Source organism: Delphinus delphis, chromosome 5, assembly GCF_949987515.2.
Source record: "Delphinus delphis chromosome 5, mDelDel1.2, whole genome shotgun sequence".
Taxonomy (NCBI): Eukaryota; Metazoa; Chordata; class Mammalia; order Artiodactyla; family Delphinidae; genus Delphinus; species Delphinus delphis.
In genome coordinates, this window is record NC_082687.1 from 73,338,471 (window position 1) to 73,364,036 (window position 25,566).

Consider the following 25,566-nt stretch of genomic DNA (forward strand, 5'->3'; position numbering starts at 1 on the left):
AGTTCAAAAGAAATGAGCCTATTAGTCTACAGGAAAAAATGCTTTCACTTGGGTAGCTGTAAAAGGGGGAAAGGAAGGTGACAGCCCTCACTGAAAGGAGGGACCGGGGAGGGGTATTCTTTCTGGCACCACCCGAGAGGGCCTTTGTTTATTGTATTATTTGTGAAACATTCAACAAAGTCTTACTGATTATCAACTACAGGCAAACAAGGGGCTTCTAGAAAGTGCTGTCTAACTTACTTTCCAGAGTTATCTGCAGATATAGGCAATTAAATATTTTATCCCAGGAAATAGCATTAGCACATTTTCTTTTGCATTAGATTATCACACTAGAAAATAGAAAGTCTGTTTAAAAGTTTAAATTTTTTAAAAGAAAGTGAAAATAGGTTAAAAGAAGAAAAAGTCACAAAAGGAAGACATTTGGATCAGGAATACAAAGAGCTGAGAGGTTATTAAAAGAAGAATGGTAGGGCTTCCCTGGTGGCGCAGTGGTTGAGAGTCCGCCTGCCGATGCAGGGGACATGGGTTCGTGCCCCGGTCCGGGAAGATCCCACATGCCGCGGAGCGGCTGGGCCCCGTGAGCCATGGCCGCTGAGCCTGCGCGTCTGGAGCCTGTGCTCCGCAATGGGAGAGGCCACAGCAGTGAGAGGCCTGCATACCATTAAAAAAAAAAAAAGAAGAAGAAGAAGAATGGTGATGGGCAAACTTCTCTATGGAGAAGATGTCAGGTTAGAGTAGTCACATTTATTCAGAAAGCTTACAGTCAGCACTGGGTGAAGAGAACTCATAAGGGAGGGTGGGTATAAAATACCATATTTCATCTAATTTAAGCCCCCATTGAATGTAAGACACACCAATACTTTATGTTCCACTAAGGAAGAAGAAAAAACACTGCAAATCGTAATTGCACATTATAATTATCTTTGAACACCAAGTTCAGAGATTTAAAAATATGATAAAATGTGGGTGTTAGAAATATAAAATACTGTATGGTAATTAAAAAATCACTTCCAGGGCTCCCCTGGTGGCGCAGTGGTTGAGAGTCCGCCTGCCGATGCAGGGAATATGGGTTCGTGCCCCGGTCCGGGAAGATCGCACATGCCGCAGAGCGGCTGGGCCTGTGAGCCCATGGCCACTAAGCCTGCGTGTCCGGAGCCTGTGCTCCGCAACGGGAGAGGCCACAACAGTGAGAGGCCCATGTACCGCAAAAAAAAAAAAATCACTTCCACACTACTATATACAAAATAGATAATCAGCGAGGACCTACTGTATAGCACAGGGAACTGTACTCAGTATTTTGTAATAAGCTATAAGGGAAAAGAATCTGAAAAAGAATATATATGTGTGTATATATATATATATATATATATATATGTAAACTGAATCACTGTGCTGTACACCTGAAACTAAGACAACATTGTAAATCAACTATACTTCAATAAAATTTAAAAAATAATAACTTCCAAAGTAAAATAATTATGACACATTAAAAATACCTTGGGCTTCCCTGGTGGCACAGTGGTTGAGAGTCCGCCTGCTGATGCAGGGGACACGGGTTCGTGCCCCGATCCAGGAAGATCCCACATGCCACAGAGCAGCTAGGCCCGTGAGCCATGGCCGCTGAGCCTGCGCATCCGGAGCCTGTGCTCCGCAACGGGAGAGGCCACAACAGTGAGAGGCCCGCGTATCGCAAAAAAAAAAAAAAAAAAAACCTTGAAATTTTCTAAGTGCCAAATATAGAGAAGATACACTTATTGTTGATATTAGTAAAGAACTTTCTACTTTCTAAAAAGTACATTTATGATCATCTCAATTTATCTTCATAACTCCAAACAAAAATTAATATTCCCATTTTACAGACAAAGAGGTTGCAACCTGGACAGGTAAAGTCTGTGGCAGACCTCAAATTAGAATCGAAGCCTCTTGACTCCAGAGCTAGTTTATTACCCTCTTCCACCCTCAAAATGTAGTCGATTGTCATTATTCACAGTCGTTCTATTCTGTAAGCTGTGAGCACTGAATCAGCAAGGCATTACTCTGAGGGGAAATACAGACCTCGGTTCCCGAGAGCCTCTGGTTGCAACATTTTCGTCAGCTAATCACAAAACGTCGTTTTAAGTATGTTTTTGTTTAACGAGCCCTTATTTAATATATAGTATTAGTTGGTTAACACTGAATTCACAGCCAGCAACGCTGTGACTCAAGCCTGAACAAAGCTTATCTAACACGCATTTTCCCCTTGAAGCACATCACAGCCTTGCGCTCAGGAACACTTAGACACCACTTCAACTCTCCGTTTGGGGCTCCTTTTAAACAGCGAAATCACCAAGCAGAAAAGGCACAAAAATGCAAAAACCATGGCACTAAACAAGAACATGAAAAGAACCCTTGTTATCGTATGAGGGCTGAAACGAGCAAGCCAAGTGTTACCTTGTTCAACCTCAGCTGGGGGTGTGTGATTCCAGAAATTCAGATTCTCAGTGACCAGCCAAAGTCCGCAGTGACCGCAAGAGCACCCCAAATACAGATTTGACCGTTACAAATACATTTTAGCGAGTAGACAAATTTGCAGGTCCAGAACCTGCAAATAATGAGGATCAACTGTACTAACTCAGGAGGCTACAAACTAGAGAATTAACCTTGCATTACGTACAAAGTGCTGGTCCTAGGTAAGGATATTCTACGTACGAAGATTTTAAAAAGATAAATCGGTGTCTGTTTTTGGATAACTAGTTTTGTAAGAACAAAAAGCCCTTGGAGTAAGTGGTGTCGCAGTGCCAGTGCTCTCCCGTGCTCGTGCCACCCTCCAGCCCACGTGCCCAGAAGTGCCTGTGGGAGAAGGCTCAGGTCGACTTCTGGTCCCGAGAAACACATTGATCATGCTTAACGTGCGCGTTCTAAGGAGAATGAATGTTCTGAGTAAAAAACTAAAGCGAGTGACAGGAACAGAGAGCAATAAAGGATTGAGTTCTTTTACTCAGAATTTGGTAGAAGTCAGCACGACTATTGGCGTAGCTGTGAGACTGAGGGACACAGAACAGCATGGGCTGAAGAAAATGGCCCTGGAGTCAAACCTGGGTTTGGATTTCTGCTCCTGCCACTTGCTATCTGTGGTTTTAGGCAACTTACTTAACCATTCTGAGCCTCGGTTTCCCCCTTCTGTAAGGTGAGGTTAATAATACTGGAATGCTGGAAGTATTAAGTTCATTAAGTAGCAACCGAGTGCCTGCTAGGTGTTCCAGGAAGCACTCAACAGAGAGCAACCTTAAGAAACAGAGAGGCAGGGGGCTTCCCTGGTGGCGCAGTGGTTGAGAGTCCACCTGCCGATGCAGGGGACACGGGTTCGTGCCCCGGTCCAGGAAGATCCCACATGCCACGGAGCGGCTGGGCCCGTGAGCCATGGCCACTGAGCCTGCGTGTCCGGAGTCTGCGCTCTGCGACAGGAGAGGTCACAACAGTGAGAGGCCCGCGTACCGCAAAAAAAAAAAAAGAAACAGGGACATGGTCCTGTGCCTGATCATACAGAAATCTTAAGTGGTTTTCTCAGATTGTTGATGGTAGTCTTACCTTGTAAAAAGGTCAGCATTCAGTTAGTTACCCAGGTTGGGAGCCGCAGTTCCATCCATAACCATCTCTCTCCCTCCTTGATGTCAGCCTCCTCTCCTCTGGATTCCACCTCGTACACACCCACCGTTATGGGGTCCTCCCCGCTCTCCCCATTGCTTTCATCCAGGCCTGTTTCACCATATGGACTCTTGCGATAGCCACTCAACTCCCCCAGACGCCAGGCTCTGCCAACTGAAAAGGCCCACGTCACCCACTGCTGAAAAGCCTCTGTTGGCCCATGGAGTAAATTCCAGCCCCCTCGGTGTGGCACGTGACATCCTTCACTGCCTGAGTCTTCCTGTTCACTTTTGGAGACTCACCCCTCAGTTCCCACCATACACCGAGGGTTCCAACCCCTCTGGACAATTTGTGATTCCTGAGCCGCTGTGCCCTTGCTTCTGGTCTTCCCTTAACTCCTGCTGTCCTTCCAACATACCCTCCTTTTCCCCGCTTGAGAAACTCCTCCTCAGCCATCAGTACCCAGGTCAGGCGACACCCGTCCATAACAAGCCCCTCCCCCAGTTTCCCGGCAGAATTAACCACTTGCTGTCGTACATCGTGCTTGCTTCTGTTGGAGTCTGTATCAGGGCCAGTTTTTACTCTCTGTGTGTCTGTCTCTTCTGGGGTCTTGACACGAGGAGAGGCAGGCTGTGTAAGGTCCTTGAGGATAGAGACTAAGTCACAGTCATCCTCATAACCCCGATTCCCAGCCCAGTGTCAGGCACGTTCTGTTGTAGCAGCTACACACGTCAATTAAATTAAACAGAGACAGGACATTGTGATAATCAAGAGAATTACCATGCGTCTGTAGGCTGAGTAACACTTAAAGCTCATTGTTTATTTCTAGACATTTACAATTGCGGAACTTATACTTTACGGGGACGATATGAATAGGACACTTGAAATAAGCACACAGATGGCATGGTCGTCAGAGGACAGTAAACAATTTCAGTCTCCCTATAAAATTGTATGTGGTATACTTGGAGGTAAATGTTTTGAGTCTTTAAAAAACAATTATAGGGCTTCCCTGGTGGCGCAGTGGTTGAGAATCTGCCTACTAATGCAAGGGACAAGGGTTCGAGCCCTGGTCTGGGAAGATCCCACATGCCGCGGAGCAACTAGGCCCGTGAGCCACAACTGCTGAGCCTGCGCGTCTGGAGCCTGTGCCCCGCAACAAGAGACGCCGCAATAGTGAGAGGCCCGCGCACCGCGATGAAGAGTGGCCCCCACTTGCCACAACTAGAGAAAGCCCTCACACAGAAACGAAGACCCAACACAGCAAAAATAAATTAATTAATAAACTCCTACCCCCAACATCATCTTAAAAAAAAAATTATATAACAAAGTAGATTAAATAATGCTTGAGGAACAAGAAGAGAAACTGATCAAGATGTTAATGCAATGATCTGCCAGGAAAACTAGGTGCTCGAGACCCAAGCACCCTTAATAGAGGTAAAAACAGAATCAGAGCAGTTCTCCTTGGAAGGCCCTTACTTAAGAGTCTCCCAGACAGTACAGCCGCCAACTGTGCAGAGTCAATTGAGTAGCTAAGTCTTCCTGGCCTTCGGCCTTGTGCCCAGATACCACCCACAGGACCCACTTGCCTTCAGGAGAGGCTTACAGCCAGTAAAGTCACATGAAATTCCACTTTCTTCCAGCGCATGTGCATCAGCCGGCCTCGCTCAGGGCTGAGCACTGCTGCCTAAATACTGGGGGTGTAGAGATGGGAGAGTCGTCCTCCAAGCCCTTCCAGGGCTACACAGGCAACACTGAAGGTCATATATAGCAAAGGAAGGGGAGATAACAGTCATGTAGACATTCTTCAAACAACTTCTAAGTAGTTATAATCCATGCCCACTGTAGAACTTTTTTTAAACTGGTTTTTACAAGGATGATAAAGGATAAAGGTAATAATAACTGCCCTAATTCTGTTACCAAAATATAATCATTTTAAATTATTAACACTTTGGTTTATTTCTTTCCAATCTCTTCTCTGCGCACATAATTATTTTTAACATGGTTGAGGTCACACTGAATATTCAGTTTTGTAAGCGTTTTTGTGCTTCACTTAAACACTTTTTCCCTAAACAAATGTAAAGTATGGATAAAGTATCAGAAGAAGTTTCGTTCAAATCTTAGTCAGTGAGTATTTACAAATTTTACTAAAACTTCCAAACTAAATTCAGAGTAATACCTCTCACGTGTCACTTGGAAAAGCAGTGACGTATACACAGTTGCATTGCTGCTACCGAGATCCTTCTTTTCAGCAATGTGTAGAAGGGACTCACGCACAGAAGTTAAATGGAGTCCCAGAGGCCACACAGTTAATGAAAAGCCAGAACTCAACAGCAAACTTGTTTCCTGTCTCCGTTAGCTTCTCACGGCTTCTGCTTTTTTCCTGTAATCCGTGCCCATTGCCAGAAGATACATTCTCACTCACTGAGAGCAAAGTGGGTTAGACTGTTTGTTTGTGGAACTCTAGTAATGTGGGAAATTCTTGTTTGTCATTCAGTTAACTTGCCCAGACTTTTTGGTGAACACTGCATACCCTAGCAGAAGTGGTGTGGTTTAGAAAGTGGATTTTCTAGCTCTCAGTGACTCAGAGTCTCTACTCAGCCATACCCAGGGTGAAAGTGTCTGTCAGAACATAGAACTGTTGGCCAGTAAGTGCGCCCCTTAAAAGGAACTTGGGCAAGGTCTGGCCGAATTATAAATAAAACAAAGGGTTTAGTTACATCAGGGTGAGCTCTAAAGTGGGTTAGTCTTTTAATAGGATGATGAAATTAGAGGTACTTGACAGGTTTTATTAAACTTTGGTTTAATAAAAGTCCTACTTCAAACTGATACACACGTGCCTTCTTTTTGTTGAAGGCACAATCTTGCGGTTGTCCTGAAACTGCTTCTTTAATTTGAAGAATATATTCAAATGACTATACAAGAGTGACCTATGACACAGGTCTGTAAGACACAAGTCTATAAGGATGTTATTTAAGAAAATATTTTTTGGCAAGAAGAAAAATTTCCTAACCTACTTCTACTTCTTATCATTCAAATTCTTCAAAAGGATGGTGATGTAGTTTTTGATTTATGTTGCAATGTGATGTCACCTGAAAAACCCAGAGCTGTTAGCAGGAGATAAAGATAATTTCAGTTTGCTCTCAAAAAAGTGCTGAGAAAAATGAAGTGAAGAAGGCTCAGTGGTGATACTTTAAAATTAGGGTTTAGGTTAAATATTTATTATTTTCTTCAATGTGACAAAAACATCTTAAGAAAACACACAGCCAAGACAGATGATGGCAATAATTCGTATCCGTTAGGTTATTTACTAAGTTACCAAGACCTTTAAAAGCAATCAGTTAATACTCTGGAAAGGGCTCTAATATAAATCTTAAAATATAAGAATTATTTATGCAATGGTACAAAAAAAATGTCAGACTCTGTGTTGGGTTAACATCTGTTCTGTTTTATTGTGATTATTCAGTGATTCTGTAAGACTGTGCCTCACAAAATATAGTGCAACAGTTAATGAAATACATAATAACCGAATCTGAATTGGACCAGATCAGGTGAGTTTCTGGAGAGGGGAGGAGTGAGACACTTACCAGAAAAACTACATGTGTCTGTGTCAGGAAGCAGGTCTAAAGTGCATGGCTTACTGCTTTACTGAAGAACTAGGAACGAATGGCACTACAAATGAACATTATATCATTGATCCAAAACCAGTGAAACATTAGTTTTCAGTACTTTAATTTTAAAAAGTACCGTCGGGTGCTAATGTTCCAACTTGAGTCAAAGAAGACACGTCTCTTCTGTGAGTTGTTCCGTGTGATATCATTATTATTAACCCAAATTCATCTTAGAGTAGGTTTGACTTAAAAGTTTTCAGTGAGCTGTGCTGAGCCTAAAAATTCTCCCCGAATCATAGCATCTGTTCTATATTTACAAACTGAAATAACTACAGATGTCAAATGAGAGAAGATTCTATTTCCTTTAGAAAATGAGTCTTTTTTTTTAGAAGTTTGCATCAAAAATCTTTTTAAACCTTAAAGCTTTTTATTTTCCCAGCACAAAATAGCTAAAGTGCAATTGTTGCAATCTCTTCTACCCAGTGCCCTGCCAGACGGTTTTAGACTACCTGAAGACGTTGCTTCAGCACTACAACCAGCTTGTGATCCCACAGCCAGCCGACCAGCCGGCCGAGGTAGGTCTCATTCCGTGTGGAATTTCCTTAAGATGAAGCACCCTGGTGGTTTACCCATGTAGATATATACCAGAACAGATTGGCTAGCAAAATATATGTTTGACTCTGAGGTTTATGGGTGAGTATATATCCTGTGGAGAAAGATCATGCATCGTGAAGATTCAGCTCTGTACTCTGAGGGGGAGAAAAAGAAATAGTTTAAATCCTGCGGGCAAGTCTCCCCCCATTCTTTTGGCACAGAGAACCCACCTGTCGTTCCCTCAGGCAGAGCCAGTGTTTGTTCCAAGTCTTCCCACCCTGAAAATCAGCCCTCCTTTGATTCTCCCTCCATCCCTCAGTGATTATCTTTTCTTTCTCCTTCCATCACCCGAAGCATCCTATCGGCACCTTCATCCTACACCACGACACATCCCGCTCCTTGAAGGTTGGGCCCAGGTCTCGTCCCCATTGGCATCCCCAGTGCGTGTCATCGAAGGCATTTGCTGAGTGGGGACCTCATTCTTCTCCGTAATTAAACACTTGAAAGACTGGTGTATATTCATTGCTCCACTCTCAGTTCTCCTTTGCCCTCCCCTGCCTCCGTAATCCGGCTCCACCTCCACGACGCAGCGAATGGTCTGCGAGAGCCCCCCCAGCCTGCTACTCTCCCAGTTGTCCTGTCCAGGGGCCCATTTTCCAGCCCTCGTCATCCGCAGGGCCTCACCCCTCCTCCAGCTGCTCCCTTTCTCTGGGGCTTTGTGTCAGGACTCTCTTGTGGTTCCCCGTCCATTTCTTACTAAGCTTTAAGGAGTTTTCCAACCACCGTTCTCTGGACTTTGACCTTTCATCTCTCCACTACCTTTCTCTGCTCAGTTACGCTCTCTCTGAACATCAACCGTGTGTGGACTTACGAGTCCCAAATTTAGATCTAGACCCCAGTCCCCAGGACTCGACTCCAGACCATTGTGTCCTACTGCCTGACCAGTGGAACTCACGACGCCTCCTCTGAATACCCATCGTTACTCCTGTTTCTTCTTCAATAAAAGCAGCACCAACCCTGGGCAGAAACTTTCGAGGCATCACAGACTCTTCCTCTTCCTCATTCCTGACGGTCACGTTGAACAGCCTCTTGTCTCTAGTTCATTCTCAGTCACATGTCACCTGGGCTGTCGCAGTAGATTCTTTCTTCTCCGTGCTCCACACTGGAAAGTTATTTTTCTAAAATACAGATCCAAAATAAATGTCACATGCTTAAAATCCTTTGCTCCCTAAAATAGGGTCCACATTTTATTTTTTTTTAACTGACCCCTCTTTTAAACCCAAAGTCCTTCCAATCATTTTCTTTCCTTTTTTTTTTTTTTTTAATTTATTTATTTTATTTGGTTGTGCCGGGTCTTAGCTGCAGCAGGTGGGCTCCTTAGTTGTAGCTTTTGGGCTCCTTAGCTGCAGCATGCATGTGGGATCTAGTTCCCTGACCAGGGATCAAACCCAGGCCCCCTGCATTGGGAGCTTGGAGTCCTACCCACTGCACCACCAGGGAAGTCCCGGGTCCACATTTTTTAACTTGACATTTCTATTATACAAAAAGCACATCTGAAAAGCCCACTTCTTCCAGAAGCTCTTCCTGATTGCCACACTCCTCTGTGCTCAGAGAGCACATTGTTCATGAGACTAAATCAGAACTTACTTAAAAGTTAATATACACCTCCGTCTTCCATCTGGATATGACTCTATGAAGACATTAAATAAGTGCTGTTTAAATTGGTTTGTTCAGAGTGACTTGACAATAGGTCAGTTGGTATAGGTCACCAATACCCTTTTGGTGGCTAATATGAAGAGAATTCTATAAAAATATAAAAATAAGGGAAATATCTACATTTCCTCCAGATAGGACTATTTAAAACTTTATTACCCATCATCATCGTTATTACTATATTATTTTTATTGTCATTTCAGGCAAATGAGCATCTTCTCAGTAGTATTATTTAATCATATTTGATTTCTCTTAGCTGTGCTGAAACAGCATGGGTAACCTCATCCACAGCACAGAGCAGTCTGAGTTGTTTGGGGCTATAAATGACTTTCTCTCTTTCTCCTTCTTCCTTCCTCCCTTCCTTCCTCTCTGCCTCCTTCCCTTTCTTTATTTCTTGAAAATGGCCTCCAAATGGTATTTCTACATTTTGGAAGGGCTGTTGAGCTCTTCTGCAGGAGTGGATGCTTTCAAGCTTGGAGAGGGCACCTTCCCTGGATTGCCAGCTCTCTCATCTCAAGCACCTCCCATCTTGAAATAGCCTCAGCTCTGGTTTTAGGGGCAACTCTGAATTTGGGGACAGGGTTCCCAGCTGTGCCTTTTGACTTGTGAGACTTTGGGAGAGGATTTAACCTTCTTGGCCAAACAGCCGCGGGCATTCTGGCTTGCCAGATGAGCTCACACACCCGAGGGAAAGCTGTTTTTAAAACATACAGCGGGGCTTCCCTGGTGACGCAGTGGTTGAGAGTCCGCCTGCCGATTCAGGGGATGCGGGTTCGTGCCCCGGTCCGGGGAGATCCCGCATGCCGCAGAGCGACTGGGCCTGTGAGCCATGGCCGCTGAGGCTGCGCGTCCGGAGCCTGTGCTCTGCAACGGGAGAGGCCACAACAGTGGGAGGCCCGCATACCGCAAAAAAAGAAAATTAAGAGCTCTTCATTGTAGCCACCGGTGTTGAGTGTCTGCTCCGTGCCAGCCGCGGTAGTATTTACTGCATCAGTCACCCACCCGATGGATGTTCATTGCACCTAGTATATGTCAGGCACTGTTCTTCCTTGCTATCTGCCTCCTCCTCCCCCCAGCCATAACCTTCTGTTCCTTATCTTTGTGGAGGACAACCCCGTTGCACCTGGGAATCATCTTCACTCCTCAGTCCCCCGTACCCTGGCTCAGTGGATTGGTTGCCTGACCACCTTGGTTTTACATCTCTCATCCTCACTTCTCCATCGGCACGGCCCGTCACTCCAGTCGTCCCTCCATCTCTCCCCTCCTGCCGTGAAACAGCAGCCTGGGCTGAAGGACCCTTCGGAACCTCTGGGCTCCTGCCCATCTTTTGATCACACGTAGTACACAGAGCCAAGGGTTGGTTTACGCTCCCAAGTACTCGTATTTTAAACCCATGATAATTTAGTTCTTCCCGTGTTATAGATGGGGAAACTTTGGTCCAACAAGTTAAAGTAATTTGCTCAAGAAACAACAAATAAAACCCAGAACCGAGATTTAGTTCAAACCCAGGCTGACTCTAAATTCAAACCACAAACCACCTCCCTCAGCTGCTTCCCTTAAAAAGGACACAAAGTCACACTCCTGCTATTTCAAGGGAGTATGAATGCTGCGGTGATGAGTTTCCACGGGTATAATTCAGTCACAGTTTCATGGCCATACCTGCTGCCTCTTTCTTTCCTGTTGGCTCCTAAACCATTTGCCCTTCTCAGAGCTTAACTGAACAGAGCACTTTTTTAAATTAAAACCTATCAGTTCCAAATAGTGCCAAATTTATAACCTGTAGTAAATTTGCAGAGTTGTAAAACTGAGTGAGTTTCCCTTCTTTATTTTGTACACCTTAATTACTGGGGAAGAAGTACATTAAAGCTGAGATCATGGGTTAATTAATTTGCCCTGGACTGTAGAATTTTATGGACAACCAGAGCTAAAATAATGGTCGTGTAGGTGCAATTGACTTAAACATGGCTTATAAATGTTACAGAAATTCCTGTAATTAGTCCCAGTGCAACTATTTAGCCTGGGAATTTTATAGCAGACATAAATTATGAAGGTGCAAAGTAAGAAAAATTTTGAGTTGACATAGTGGCATTTGCAGAAGCTATAATTTGAGAAAACTTGTTTTGCATTATTATTAGTGATTTTTGTTTGTTTCCACAATGCCCCCTCTTTAAAATTCACTGTTTAATGTTTCCACTGAAATACAATGGCTATCAGATATTAGGTGCATGAAACACAAAAAAATACCTTATGGAAGTAGCCCACCAGCATCATTTCTAAAAGTACCTAACCGCCAACCAAAGGATGAAGAGACCTGTTTGATCACACTCTTCAAAGTCATTTTTGCATATTTTAATAGATTGAAAAGGAAAGTTACAGGTTATATTTAAACAGTGTTCCCTGTCATTGGATCTTGACACATTTTAACCTACCTGTTAAAATGCAAGTTATAAATAGCTCCTCTTTCAAAGGTGTTCATTATACCTCATTGGCTCTTGTTATAGAAAATGCAAATGTAATTTGAAAAGTGCCCTGTTCTGAGTGTGAGCAATTACTTGTGCTCTTCAGTACCTGGTTCATTGTCAGTATAGCCACTTGGTTAAAAAGCATGTTTGCCTTTGAAATGGAGATCGCCTGGGCTGCTGGCTGGCTGGCCGGCCAGGTAGGTAATGAGAAAATATTTCGCTTTTCCAGGGAAGCAAGCAGCTGTTGAACAACTATCCTGTCTACATAACGAGCAAACAGTGGGACGAGGCTGTAAATTCTTCAAAGAAGGACGGGAGGCGGCTCCTTCGATACCTCATCAGATTTGTTTTCACAACCGATGAGCTTAAGTACTCATGCGGCCTTGGGAAAAGGAAAAGGTCAGTGCAGTCAGGAGAGACAGGTCCTGAAAGACGCCCTCTGGATCCAGTTAAAGTAACATGCCTCCGAGGTACTGCATCCTTCCACTCAGTGTCCATCTGTGATCTCATTTCACCGCATTGGCTGTGGCTCCCCCGTGCAAGTGTTCAGCCTTTACTGTATTTTGGTTTCTTTCCGCTGAGACGTTATAGGCTTCATGTGGCCCATCTCCTTGGTATCAAGAAGTCCTTTAAAAGTTCTTCGTTTGCTTTAGCACTTAATGGCACATAGCACTGCATAGCACTTCATGTTTCACGCTTTAAGTTCAGATTTTCTTTGCCGCCCGGGAAGGCGACCTCCAGCAAAGCTGGAGCACTGGGGAAAGCACAGAGGAAAGGAAGCCGAGGAACCTCAAAAATTATCCCAATTTCATTTGCGGCCCATGACGCCCTCCCCCAATCTAGCTACCTTCTCAAGAATACTTGGCCCAACTCCTTAAATTTATTTAGAATCAGTTTTCCTTAGGCCTAAAGTATTTCTCGCCCACTCAGATTTTATTCTGTTCGGTTTTTTTAAAGTTTCTGTATTAAAAAATACTACTCAGATAATACCATTTCCTCAGCATTAACAGCCGATTACTTTGCAGCTGATCCACACTACGGATAGGCCAGGCAGAGGGTAAGGAGGTGTATACGGTTGATTCAGTGGGTGCAAATAAATAAACACAGACAAGTGGAAACATTATAGTGGCAACAAAAGCGCATTCACACCTGAAAAACCCATATCAAATAGCTCAAATGTTAACCTATACAGTTCAAGAGCGATCTTATTGGTTGGAAAGACAATAAAGATTTACTCTGGACAGGGATCAAAATATTTCCTGGTGAAGAAATCACACTGAAAAACCTTATCACTGATAAGGCCTTAGTCATCAGAAGGGACACTCACTCCTGCACCCCTCTGGGCCTGCCCACAGTGACTGTCAGCGTGCCTAAGGTGCCTGTGTAGTATTTGTTAGTAGCGGAGATCCCCAGACCCACCCTGAACTTCTGATTCAGCGGGTCTGGCGTGAAGACAGGGGAGGCACGCGTTACTGCACCTCACGACCACCCCAGGTGATTGAGGCTGGTGGCCTAGACTTGAGAAAACCACCTAGAATGAAAACACCAGCATTAACTCAGCACAGGTATGCTGGAGCACCCCCTGTTGGCCAGTCTGAAAATTCTACTTACTCAGAGTGACTGGGTAATGGAAATTTCCAGGGGCTGTCTTAGCAAACTAGCCATAGTTTCCCTTATTCCCCAGCATCGTCAGAGCAGACGGAGGCAGCAGAGGCAGCGGTGAGCGTGGGGGCTGTCCTGAGAGCCCGCTCCGCGAGTACTCTGGAAGTTGCCCTGAGGCTTACAAGGGAATCAGGATAAGGGGCCCCACTAAGGTATCCCTTTCCAGAAATCCTTGTTAAACGATTTATATTTTAACAAGCAAGTCAGTGAAACTGAGGGATTAATATACGTCTCAAAGCACTAGTGTCAGTGCTGCGGGACCCACTGTGACACAGATGCAGCCCAGGCTGCCTGACCAGAATATGCACTCTCCAGCAGGGAGAGCTGGGCAGGACCCACAGGCTTCCACCCGCCCATGGGTGGAGAATGCATAGGCAAGAACTGCTGATTGTGTCAGGGGCGGCCGGTTAGAGCGTTTATGTCTGTCCCAGAGGCTGAAATCCTGGGGCCTTCCTGTGACCTAAATGGGATTCCCCTCCTGCAGGTTTATGCTTGCTGACTCCCAGGGTGGACACCCTTGTGGTCCGCAAGATTAGAATGGCCAAGGAAGCCTCAGACAGTTGGACACTTGAGGGATGGAACGCAGGGTGCTTCGGGGAATGAAATCAAATTCTAGGCTGGCCTGTCCCCAGGGTGGTTTGACCCCGGAAGGAAGGGGGGGGTCAGGGATGTGAGGACGCTTCCTATCCGGGTAACAGAATGAGCTCTGCTTTTAGCCGGTAGTAGTCTGGCACAACGTTAGGGGAAGTCCTGTTGCAGCAGCGGGCACTGAGGAGGGGGAGGGGGAGGGAGGTGTCACAGAGCAGCAGTTCTTAGAGGGGCGGGGCTGCAGGATCCTCAGCAGTTAGCCTTGACTTCCTCTCGTGGATACTTGGAATCTTTCATTTCTCTGTGTTCATATGAGAGTGGGGAATCTGGAGAGAGAGAAACTGCTTAAACAGTTATTGAATACTTCCTGAACACATGAGGTAGGGAACCTGAGGAAGACAGAGGAAGAGAAAACAGAATGCCTGAATTCTGGAGTTGATAGCCTGGCTGGAGATGATTTGAGGACATAATGAATAGACCTGAATGCAAGGAAAATAATAGGGAGAGGACTAGATATTTGAGCACTCGTGGTCCCAGAATACCTCCTTTCTCTCTGCTCAGCATTATAATGACCACGACCTAGGTTTGAAAAGCATCCTTCGGTGTTTCCTAGGCCTGTAGCCCAGCATAGGCCATCTGGTTCCTGACAGTTTTGCAGGGCGAGGAGCTGAATAAACACAGTTGTGTCCCCCAGGAGGGCCGCTAGGGCTGGGACTTAGGCGAGGTGAACGAGTCTCTCACCTCAGGCATGGAGTTGAAGGGGATGCCCCTGCGTCTCTGCTAAGATGGGCACAGTTCAGTTCATGGGATTTTTCGGGTCCAGGTACTTAAAAGCATCAGCTTCCATGGGCATATAGGGTCGGGATTTCACAAATAAATTTCAGACAAATCCAGTCCCAGAACCAGAACCATTGTCTTGTAGAGGGAGCAGTGCTGGCGAAGAAATGGTGTGTAAATGGCAATCACCTTGAACTTTCAGTCAGCTGTGAAAAAAAGCACAGTTTGACTTAGAACTTTTCCCAGAATGCTCATTTCAGTCGAACTTTTTCCATTTCAGTTTACAGATGTCCATATTAAAATAGCTGTGTAGGAACTATCCATGTCCCCTGACTCCCTGAGAAAATAGAGGAAGGGTTAATGTGAGCTCAACCCAAGGGAGGCCAAGTTTGTTTCATTGGAGTCTGAGCTACTTTTTGTATATTCTTTCTTCCAGGCATGCTAATTGCTTTCTGGTGATATTAAATATTTAGAGGAAAAGTCATCTAAAAAATATTTGTCAGTACACTTATAGACATCACAATTAGAGAAATAAAGTATAGCCTGTAGTAACATTTTAAGAATGTGAAAACCTGAACCAAAACTTAGGCAATTTCTTACTCATTGAGATTTTATTTTTTTGCACTTAATCTACAAATCAGTAGCTGGTTAAAGAACACCATCTGATGATATTTGCTGTGCTTCTGGAGATAGTTAACATTCTAAAAATGCGAGCATGTTAACAACAGGGTTTTGAAATGTACTCTTAACTTTTTTTTTACCAAGCATGGTGCATACCACGCCTCGCAAATCAAATTTACCTTTCATAGCAATTGTGCCTTAAAGGGATCACTCTCACTTATGTAATTTTTACTTTTGCACCTGAGTAGAAAATATGTATGGCGTAAGTTGGGTCTAATAAGTGACATCATCATGGCATTACATCGGATGTCCCATAAAGCTTTTCTTATAGAGCTTCTGTTAAAGTTTAAGCAGCCTTCCTATCATTCGCTGCAAAAACCAGCTGTTTTTCTCTCTTTTTTTTTTTTTACTGTTGTGTGTATTCCTACAGAATTCATTAGGATGCACTGTACCTCCAACCCCGACTGGTGGATGCCCTCGGAGGAGCAGATAAACAAAGTGTTCAGTGACGCTGTGGGTCACGCTCGGCAGGGGCGGGCAGTGGGGACTTTCCTGCACAACGGAGGCTCCTTTTATGAAGGGATCGATCACCAGGCTTCCCAGGATGAAGTCTTCAGTAAAAATTCCCAGGACGGGTCTGGTGATTAGTGGACAGAATGTTTCCACACTAGCAGCCGGTCCTCTTGAGAGTTCCAGTTGTGAATGTTCTGTTACCATCACTTTAGAATCCAGAGCATGTCACTCTGTCACATCCTAACGGAGTTAAAGGTTTACACATCCTGAACCTTAACTCTTGACCTACTGCCACAGTTCCTAGTACAAACCCATTTTAGGGTTGTTTGGGAAGTCTATGGAGCCTACAGAGATTTTCACAGTATTACATTATACAAAGAAAAAAATGACAATTGATTTTAAATGATGACTAGTTAGACGGTGAGGGTGAAAAAAGAGAGGTGAGCTCCTGGTCACCTGTCCGAAATCTTCAAGTGAGCTCTGTTTCCTGAGCAGAGCTGGTCCCCACAGAGATTGGGTTAGTGTCCCTGCCCATGGGGGAAGGTAGAGACATGGCGTTATCCTAAGGGACAAGGAACAAGCATTCTCTTTATTTAATTCAAATAAGTTGTCTTTATGTTTTCCAAAGACTTGAATTTATACTTCTCAGCAAAGACATAAGATAGGTGACATTGCATGCTGTGTCTAACATTGACAGAGCCTGTTACTAAAAAGAAACCAGAGATCAGAAGCCACCTCTAGACAGTGATTAATTGGAAGTCAGCTGTTATGTTTACCACACAAAAGAATTTCTCCTGTGTTGATCAGGAAGGCACTATATGATCTCTGAAGTTAACAAACAGTAATAGTTTTCACCGTATCAGTCAAGAAACATCCAAAGATTCAAAACCATTTTCAGATGCTCGATTTTGTAAGTTCACAGTTTCCATAGCCTTAAATCGGGCTTTGTTGACACGATGCCAAAGCGCTGGGTTGAACAATGAGCATCTCAGTCAGCTAGTTGTTTGGTGCACTGAGGACCAGACAAAGTGATGTGACTGATGGGATTCACTGAATTGACCAGATGTTCTGGAATTGTATACACACAGCTTCAAGGCCATTCTGACAACTATGCAATGGGCTTGTCTGTAATTTCTCAGAAATTTGAGGGTCTTTTTGTGCTGAGTTGATCTTCAGAATTTGTATAAATCTTGTTTCTTGTTGTCACCGATGGAAATGTTTCATCCCAACTGCTGTGTGCCTCCTTCCCGCCAGTATCCCCCTGAACTACTGGCTCTGGCTGAGTTAGCGGTGACCACTCCCACCCACTTTCCCCGGTTTAATATGTTGAGCATCATCTGCGAAGTTAGTAGTAATGTCTTTGGAACCATTTCTTATCCGCAGATGCTCTAGAGATGCTAGAATCTTTCTGAGTGCTTCGGGTTTGGGTGGGAGGGGAGGCTTCCTTTATCAGCCTAATCCAGATGTCTGCATTCTTTCTAGAGTCGAGGGCTAAATGGGCAGCTGTTAGTGAAGGCTGCTAATGTCATCTACAAACATGACTAAGGGTTTTGAGAATGGGTTGGAAATTCATTTCAAGTTTATGAGCATCCATGCATAAAGAGGGTTTTTTGCCACCTTTTGACAAAGTAAAATAATAAATTACCCTTTATCTTCTATAATTAGCATCAACTCTGTGCATGACCCTAGCAATAGGTCCTTGTTTAGCTTTTGTTACGATTATTAGTTTCGCCCACTGAAAAGCTTGTTTATAGAGATGGTCATTTGTCAGATCTGTTAAATGGTATGGGGAGAACTAATATTTCAATCCTGTTTTGGAGCAACTTAGCTAAAATTTGCAGGTAAAGGAAAAGATAAGGGCAAATGCGGTGCTTCTGGGAACGATGAGACTAGTATCTTTGGCTATCCGAGGAAGAAAGATACTCCCTGAGGCGTTTTCAAGGTCTAGAAGTCAATATCTTATAAGAATCTTTGGTGACATGAAATCTTTGCCAGGAGAAAAATACCACCATAATCTCACCTGTCTTTCCATCTTACTTTTCCTTTCTTTGCATTGGACTTTAGTTATCCTTACTGCTGAGTTCACTGTCCTTTTTTGTTCTATAGCAGCAATATTTGACCACTGCCTTAAAAAAAAACAAAAGAACTTCCAATTCTTATCGTTTCCCTGAAAGCTTGCAAATTCCACACATGTTCACATCTACGCGTCATCATGGAGCCGAGTGTTGGGCTGATCTTCACGGAAGCTGGTGACGGAGCATTTCTGCATTCAGTCTCCATAGCCTTACAGGTCGGCATCCTTAAGACAAGTGCTTGCTGCACTCCTGTTATCATCCCCTGAGAAGGCTCCTGGGGTCAGGAGGCTCTGCCCCTCAAGGCCCGTGGTCGCACCAGCCTTTGCTCGAAGGTACACCTGGTCTCTCCCTCCCACCCCTATTTTCAGGTGAATTATCTCTCTATCAGCTGTTTTCCAATACTTCACAAATTCTAAAATGTTCAGAGCTGCACACTGGTCATCTCTTACGCACGTGAGCGATCCAGGCCCAGAAAGATGACTGACTTAGCATCACACGGCCAGTTCTAACGCCTCTCCTGGGTCTAGGACCTACGATCCCCTGTCCCCAGTCAGACGTTCCATTCCACTCTTCACCGTTGATGTCGTTGCTGTATTCCTTTAGCCGAACCCACCGCCTGACCCGGGCACCAATGGCCCTTGGGCTGTGACACAGTATCTGCTCGGCTGTTCTGCTTTGTCCTCTCCTTAGTCCATGTCACATGCTGCTATTTGCACTTCCCCTTTAAGACTGGTGTATTACCTGGCTTGTGGTGGTTGCCTGCATGGTCACCTGATTTTCACATCAGGGTTTGCAAGGATCATTCACTTATTTTTTTGGTAAGGCCATCGCAGCCTCTGTAGCAAGGTTAAAAGCTCACCAGTGAGAAGATTGGATGCTGTCACTGCTCTGTCAGCCTTTCCGTTGATCTCTTTGGAGACCTGGAGACCTGTATGTTTTCTTGATTTGATCTTCTACATCTTTGTCTGGCAGTTGGACAAATTGCTCTCTTGAGGAGACATTCATACTCATGTCAGCTTTTAGCAGCTTCCCTGAGTCATTTTAGCACTGGAATAACATAGATTGAATTAAAACAGCTCAGGATGCCGCTTTGCTCCACCTCGTTGGTGAGAGAAAAGGTCATAGGTCTGGCCTGACACCACAGACCAAATTTGGTATTTTGTCAGTGACTGGGCATGGTTCATAATCCCATCTATCAAGGGAACCATACCTACTCTCAGTGACAGTGTCTTGATGTGTCCTGAGGTTTCCCAAATTAAAGTCATATCACCAAGAGCATGCCTGCTTTCCCAGTGAATGGAACGCCAAGTGCAGTTCCGCTTGGCCCAGCATAACCCTTCAGTGATCTGTTTGGGGGATGTAGGCCAGGAACCGGGAGTTGGGGTGGGGGGTTGCGTCATATTCTGCGAGCAGTTACTAAGCTCCCACTTCTCACGGTCTCTTTTGAAGGTCCACCATTCACAATCTCATGGTTTAACCTCAGTATTAAATGCTTTGGAGAAAAACTGTCAATTGAAAATATTCAGCCCTGAACCCAGGCTCCACTCTCTTGGTTGAGAATTTCCACCAGAGCACTGAGGCTACTGTCACCATTTATGTTTCATAAGGCTTCACTAGGAACGGAGAGGATAGTATTAGAGCATTTGCTGGAAATAGCCATCATCTCCTTTGGTAGGGGAATTGGAAGATATGTTATACATGTGGCTACTTCATAGCTGTAGGGCAAGTGGGTCATTTTATATCCTGGATCTTCCTTAGCCCTTCATCAGTCATAAACACATTGACCCAAGAGAATTGTTCACCAGGATTATAAGGCGATATAAATTACTCAATATCTTATTTGATCCAGCTCCTCCGTGTGTCAGATATCGAAAGAATGGTTAAGTCCAGTATATTCTTGTAATATCAGATGTTTTCCAAAAATCTAGACAATAATACAAACTTGGGAATCTACAAGTTCGTGATGTCTACATTTTCCCGCCACCTTTAATGGCTTGACCTCCTGTTGCTATCAGAAAACGGATGGAGCATGAAGTAGGATGAAGCATGCAGTTTTCCGGAAAGCAAACGTACGTTGCCCTCATGTGAATTCTGTCATTCAGTGTGTACTCTAGAACCTAAACCTGATACCCACTGACTACCTCCTTAGTTTTTCTTCCATTTCTATCATTTTAAAAAGTCTCATTCTTGGATAACTTCGTTTTAAAAAAGATTTAAACTTGTCTCATTTCACAGTACAGCTGTTTGTAATTTTTGACAGCTCTTATATACCAGTTTTTAGAAATGTAATAGAAAGTGATTTTGCACATATGGTGCAAGCCTTGCTGGTGCGTGTTTAATGTGGTGACACTTGCCAAAACTGCTTGGCAAAACATGTCAAATAGGATGCTTGAGTCAGAACTCTAGTGTAAATGTGTCTAAACAGCAGTATGTATCATTATGATATATTTTTGTAAACATAGTGATGGCTTCTTTCAGTCGTGTAAGTACTGGATAAAAATAACCACTTCACTTGAATAATGTAGAAAAATGTCACCCAGTTGATGGCCCTCCGCAGTTACTTACATTTTATGAGCCAGTGGCATCACTTCTATTTGTGTTATTATTTAGAGGAGAGTGAAGAATTGATACCAGACAGCATGGAGTGCAAAAATAATAACTCACCAAAACTTGCCTCCTAATTAACATTCAAAACTATAACGGATATGTTTACACGTTAGAGACCACTTTTACCCTCCACAGTGTATTCAGTTGCAAGAAACATTGAGAGGTCTGGACTTCACTCATCTAATGACCAGCTCGGTAAGCTTGGCTCTTGAAAGCACTAAATTACCAAATCTTTGTGGTAAAAATAACCAGATTAAATTTCCTCCTGACCATCCATAGCTGGCTAATATACAGGCTAGGTTTTCACTGAATCACAATTCCCCAAATTACAGTGAAAATTCATCTGCTAAGATGACTTATTCAAAAGCCTGTTCATTCTCAGAATAATTGCCCCACTACAAGTAGCCAGATGGGTCTTGTGCACATTGGCCCATTCAAAACCCCCAACAATAACAATAGCTATAGCTTATATACGTTGAGCCCTTGTGCGCCAGGTACTTTGGTAAGCACTTTAATGCATCCTCTCATATTAATCCTCACAACCACCCTCTAGGGTGTTATTGTTACCACCCCATTTTATTGATAAGGACACTGCCCAAGGTACTCAGCTAATAAGAGGAAATCTTTGGGTTTAGTAAGCAGAATGACTAGTTCAGTTTTCCCTAGTAGTTAAGGTTCTCAAACCCCTTAAAAACTTTGGAATGGATTTGTTGTTTAATTGAGGTAATGAATAAATTAAAATTTGTTCACATTTCTGTCATAGGTTCCCAGTACAAAAACGCAGGGATATAAAAGCAAAACTTTGAACTCAGTGACGTGATGGTCTTTGGGAACGGCTAGATGGTAGAAATGGCACTGGACATCAGAGCCAATGTCCATTCACTTTTCACGTTTGTTGTATTCATAGCCTTAGAATTGATGAGTCTGGTTTGGAAGGGAGGGTTTCAATCTATGATGTCACTGTGAGAACTGTCGTGAAGTTTTTGTAGGAAAATACAACAATCTGTTCTTTCCTGTAGTTGTGGCTTTAACATCTCTGGCTGTGTTTAAGTTCAAGAGCTTGCTGTGGCCACCAGGGCCTGGCTTCTAAGGAATAGGGCATGCCAGTCCATGAGAGGGGTCCTGAAACCTTCAAGGTCCCTGGTCTAGTCCGACCCTGCCCCATTTAAGCATTGCCCTTGTGTGTCTCTCCTCTCTGGAACTTCATGTAGCAGCCTAACACTGGGGCCAACTTGCCTTTACTCTATTTTCTATGATGAACACTTGTGGAGAAACTGTGACAAATCCATTGATCCTAATATTTTTATTGTTGAAGTCTTGTTGATTCTCTATGAATAATTTCTATTTGATTGTACTGTGTAGAGTTAAAACCCACCAGAGGTATGTTAATAAAACTATAAATGCATAGTGTAATATAGAATAGCAAGATTTTCTGTGAACAATTTATATAGAAGAGTAAGTTGTTTTTTAAGTGTTAGCACTTTCCTTTTAGGAACTTAAAATGTTATAAGAGTTTTCTAAACATTCAATATTTTTAATTATAAGAAACATTTGTTACTAGAGCCAATTATTTCAGGTGTTCTAACTGGAGTATTGATTTTATTACCTCATATACCTCTAGAATGCCACATGTTCTGTTGGAGATGAAATTGCACAATAAATGTCAAGTCTCTGTTAAGTGTTTTAACTTGCTTTTTGCATCTTTCTCCAATTCAACCAGACGCTTTTCTGCTTGGTTTGTTCGTTTGTTTGTTTTTAAACAGAAAAGATGGTTATGTCAGGGAACTGACCAGAACTCACCCAAAATTTCATTTGATCTAGTGAATGAATGGGACAACCAACGATGATCCAGGGACATGTAATCCAAGATTTCTGTACAGTATTTTGTACATTCACATTTTAAACATACATGCTTCTATAGTTCCATTCTATCAGGGAGAGGAGGAAACCCCACAGCTGCTACTCTTGACCTTTAACAATAAACAGACGCTGCTTGTTTATGGTTTTTGAACAGTGACCTGACTACAAAAGCAAAGTAGCTATGGCTAAATAAGGTGGCATAGTGGTGGCTTCCCACTTTTAGTTATTACGTAAAATATAAATCTGATGTATCAACCATTACTGAACAGCGAAACTGAATTAAGTGTCATTCATAAGTAAAAACTAAGACAAAACACATTTTTCATTTTAGGGAAAAGAGATGTTTTATTTTTGCACTACAAGATGCAATGTTCTGAACAGTAGTTTTGGATGAAAAAATAATAATTTAGTCCAAATAATTTGAGTTTGAATTGGGATATCAATTAAAATGAAATTTAAATTATTTTATTATTCTAAAGCATTAAAAGAGGATTATTAAGTAACTTCGGTTTTTTAATATTTTGTAGCAGGTCACACAGAGTAAAAGCTACAGATCAAAAAAGTATAGGAACAGATTCAGCAAGGTTGCAGGATACAAGATCGATATAGGAAAATCAACTGTATTTCTATACACTAACAATAAACACTCTGAAAATGAAACTTAGAAAAGTTTTATTTTCAATAACATCAGAAAGAACAAAATACTTAGGAATAAATTTTAAAAAACAAATGCCAGACTTGTACACTGCAAACTACAACACATTATTGGAAGAAATTTTAAAAGATCTAAATAGCGGGAAGACATCCCATGATAATGGAGTGGAAGAATCGATACTGTTAAGATGGCAATACTCCCCAAATTGATCTACTGGTCCATTGCAATTTCTACCCAAATCTCAGGTGACTTCTCTGCAGAAATTGACAAGCTTACCCTAAAGTTCTGATGGAACTGCAAGGAATCCAGATAGCCAACAAAAATCCTTACATTTGCAGTCAGTTGATTTTTAACAAGGGTGCCAAGATAACTTATTGGGGAAAGAATAGTCATTTCAACAAATGATCCTGAGACAACAGGATATCCACATCCAAAAGAATGAAATTGGACCCCTACTTTTATACCATGTGCAAAAAATAATTGAAAATAGATCATAGACCTAAATGGAAGAGCTAAAATTATAAAACTCTTAGAAGAAAACACAGGAGTGAATCTTCTTGGGTTAAGCCATGTTTTTTTCAATATGACACCGGAAAGCATAAGTGACAACAAAAAGAAAAGATAAATTGTACTTCAAAATGAAAAACTTTTGTGCTTCCAAGAACAACATGAAGAACAAAACGATAACCCACAGAATGGGAGAAAATATTTGCAGATTATATATCTGATAAGAAACTTGTAGCCAGAGTATATAGATCTCTTACAATTCAACAATAAACACAAATAGCCTAATTAAAAGTGGGCGAGGGTTCTGAATATACATTCTCCAAGGAAGATACAAATGGCCAATAGGCACATGAAAAGATGCTCAACATCACCAGTTATTAGGGAAATGCAGATTAAACCACAGTGAAATACCAATGAAAAAGATACACAGTAACAAATACTAGCTAGGATATGGACAGATTGAAACCTTCATACATTGCTGGAAGGAATGTAAAATGGTGCAGTCACTTTGAAAAACAGTTTGGCAACTCCTTAAAAAGTTAAATATAGGGCTTCCCTGGTGGCGCAGTGGTTGAGAGTCCGCCTGCCGGTGCAGGGGACACAGGTTCGTGCTCCGGTCCGGGAAGATCCCACATGCCGTGGAGTGGCTGGGCCCGTGAGCCATGGCCGCTGAGCCTGCGCGTCCGGAGCCTGTGCTCCGCAACGGGAGAGGCCACAACAGTGAGAGGCCCACATACCGCAAAAAAAAAAAAAAAAAAAAAAGTTAAATATAGGTTATCCTTTGACCCAGCAATTCCACTCATGGGTATATACCCCAGAGAATTGGAGACATGTCTACACAAAAACTTGTACACAAATGTTCACAGGAGCCCTATGATACCAAAAAGTGGAATCAATCCAAATGTCCGTTATTTGATGAATGGACAAACAAAATGTGGTATATCCACACAATGGAGTGTTGTTCAGTCATAAAAAAGGAATGAAATACTAATACATACTGCAACATGGATGGACCCTTTAAAGTTGATTACACATTCATGCAGTATATTTACTGAGAGCCTGAGGTGCTTGCCTGTATCAGGTACCGTGTCCCAAGAACCAAATAAATACAGCCAGCGGCTGAAGAGTTGGAGAAAAATGACCGAGACCTATTATGAATTATGAGAAAATCCCAAGTTCCAGTAGGCAACTTGTTCCCCCAATAAAGCTGTATTTACAAAGCTGAATCAGGCAATAGAATGAGAGAAAATAAAGGTCACGGAGTCTGTCTCTATCATACCAAAATAGTTCAATTTGACCATATCAGCCAAAGTACATGGCAATTCAGGGAAAGAATTATTCATACATAATTTGGTGTGCTCCCAAATCCTGGTTGAATCATTCTATTTTCTCTTTTCCTTTTTCCCCCCTCCCCTTAAAGCCGTTGCTCAGGCCTCACATAGACACCATCCTAGTGATACACACCTGATGTTTCAACCGGTGTGTCAGGAAACAGATGGCACGGTTGATTTGAGAAGAGCTGGATAGAAACACTTAGTCCAAAGGTGTGAGCAGGGTAGCCTGAAACTACAATGAGGAGTGTCGTGTCCAGACCTTGCACTGGCAGGGCACTGTCATCGGCCTGAAGAGGTGAGGTGAGCCTGTGGGTGTACTGGAATGAGGGCTCCCTGCTGGGAAATGTGATCTCCCCGCGAGGAAAC

The 25,566-nt window shown here is 43.1% G+C and overlaps 1 protein-coding gene across 3 annotated transcripts in view; it reads left to right on the plus strand.

The window, feature by feature from the left end:
- The window catches only part of BEND4 (BEN domain containing 4), a 33,721-nt gene extending 11,166 nt beyond the window's left edge, over positions 1–22,555 (plus strand). The window contains exons 3-5 of one of the 3 annotated variants that reach the window (XM_060012632.1): positions 7,716–7,807; positions 12,231–12,400; positions 20,166–22,555. In XM_060012632.1, coding sequence (XP_059868615.1) covers positions 7,716–7,807; positions 12,231–12,400; positions 20,166–20,172 — 269 coding nt within the window. In that variant the 3' untranslated portion in view covers positions 20,173–22,555. Of the gene's footprint in view, positions 1–7,715; positions 7,808–12,230; positions 12,472–16,079; positions 18,305–20,165 lie in introns of those variants that run through there. The other 2 variants (XM_060012629.1, XM_060012631.1) reach the window with 2 other exon arrangements.
- The last annotated feature ends 3,011 nt before the right edge of the window (positions 22,556–25,566 follow it).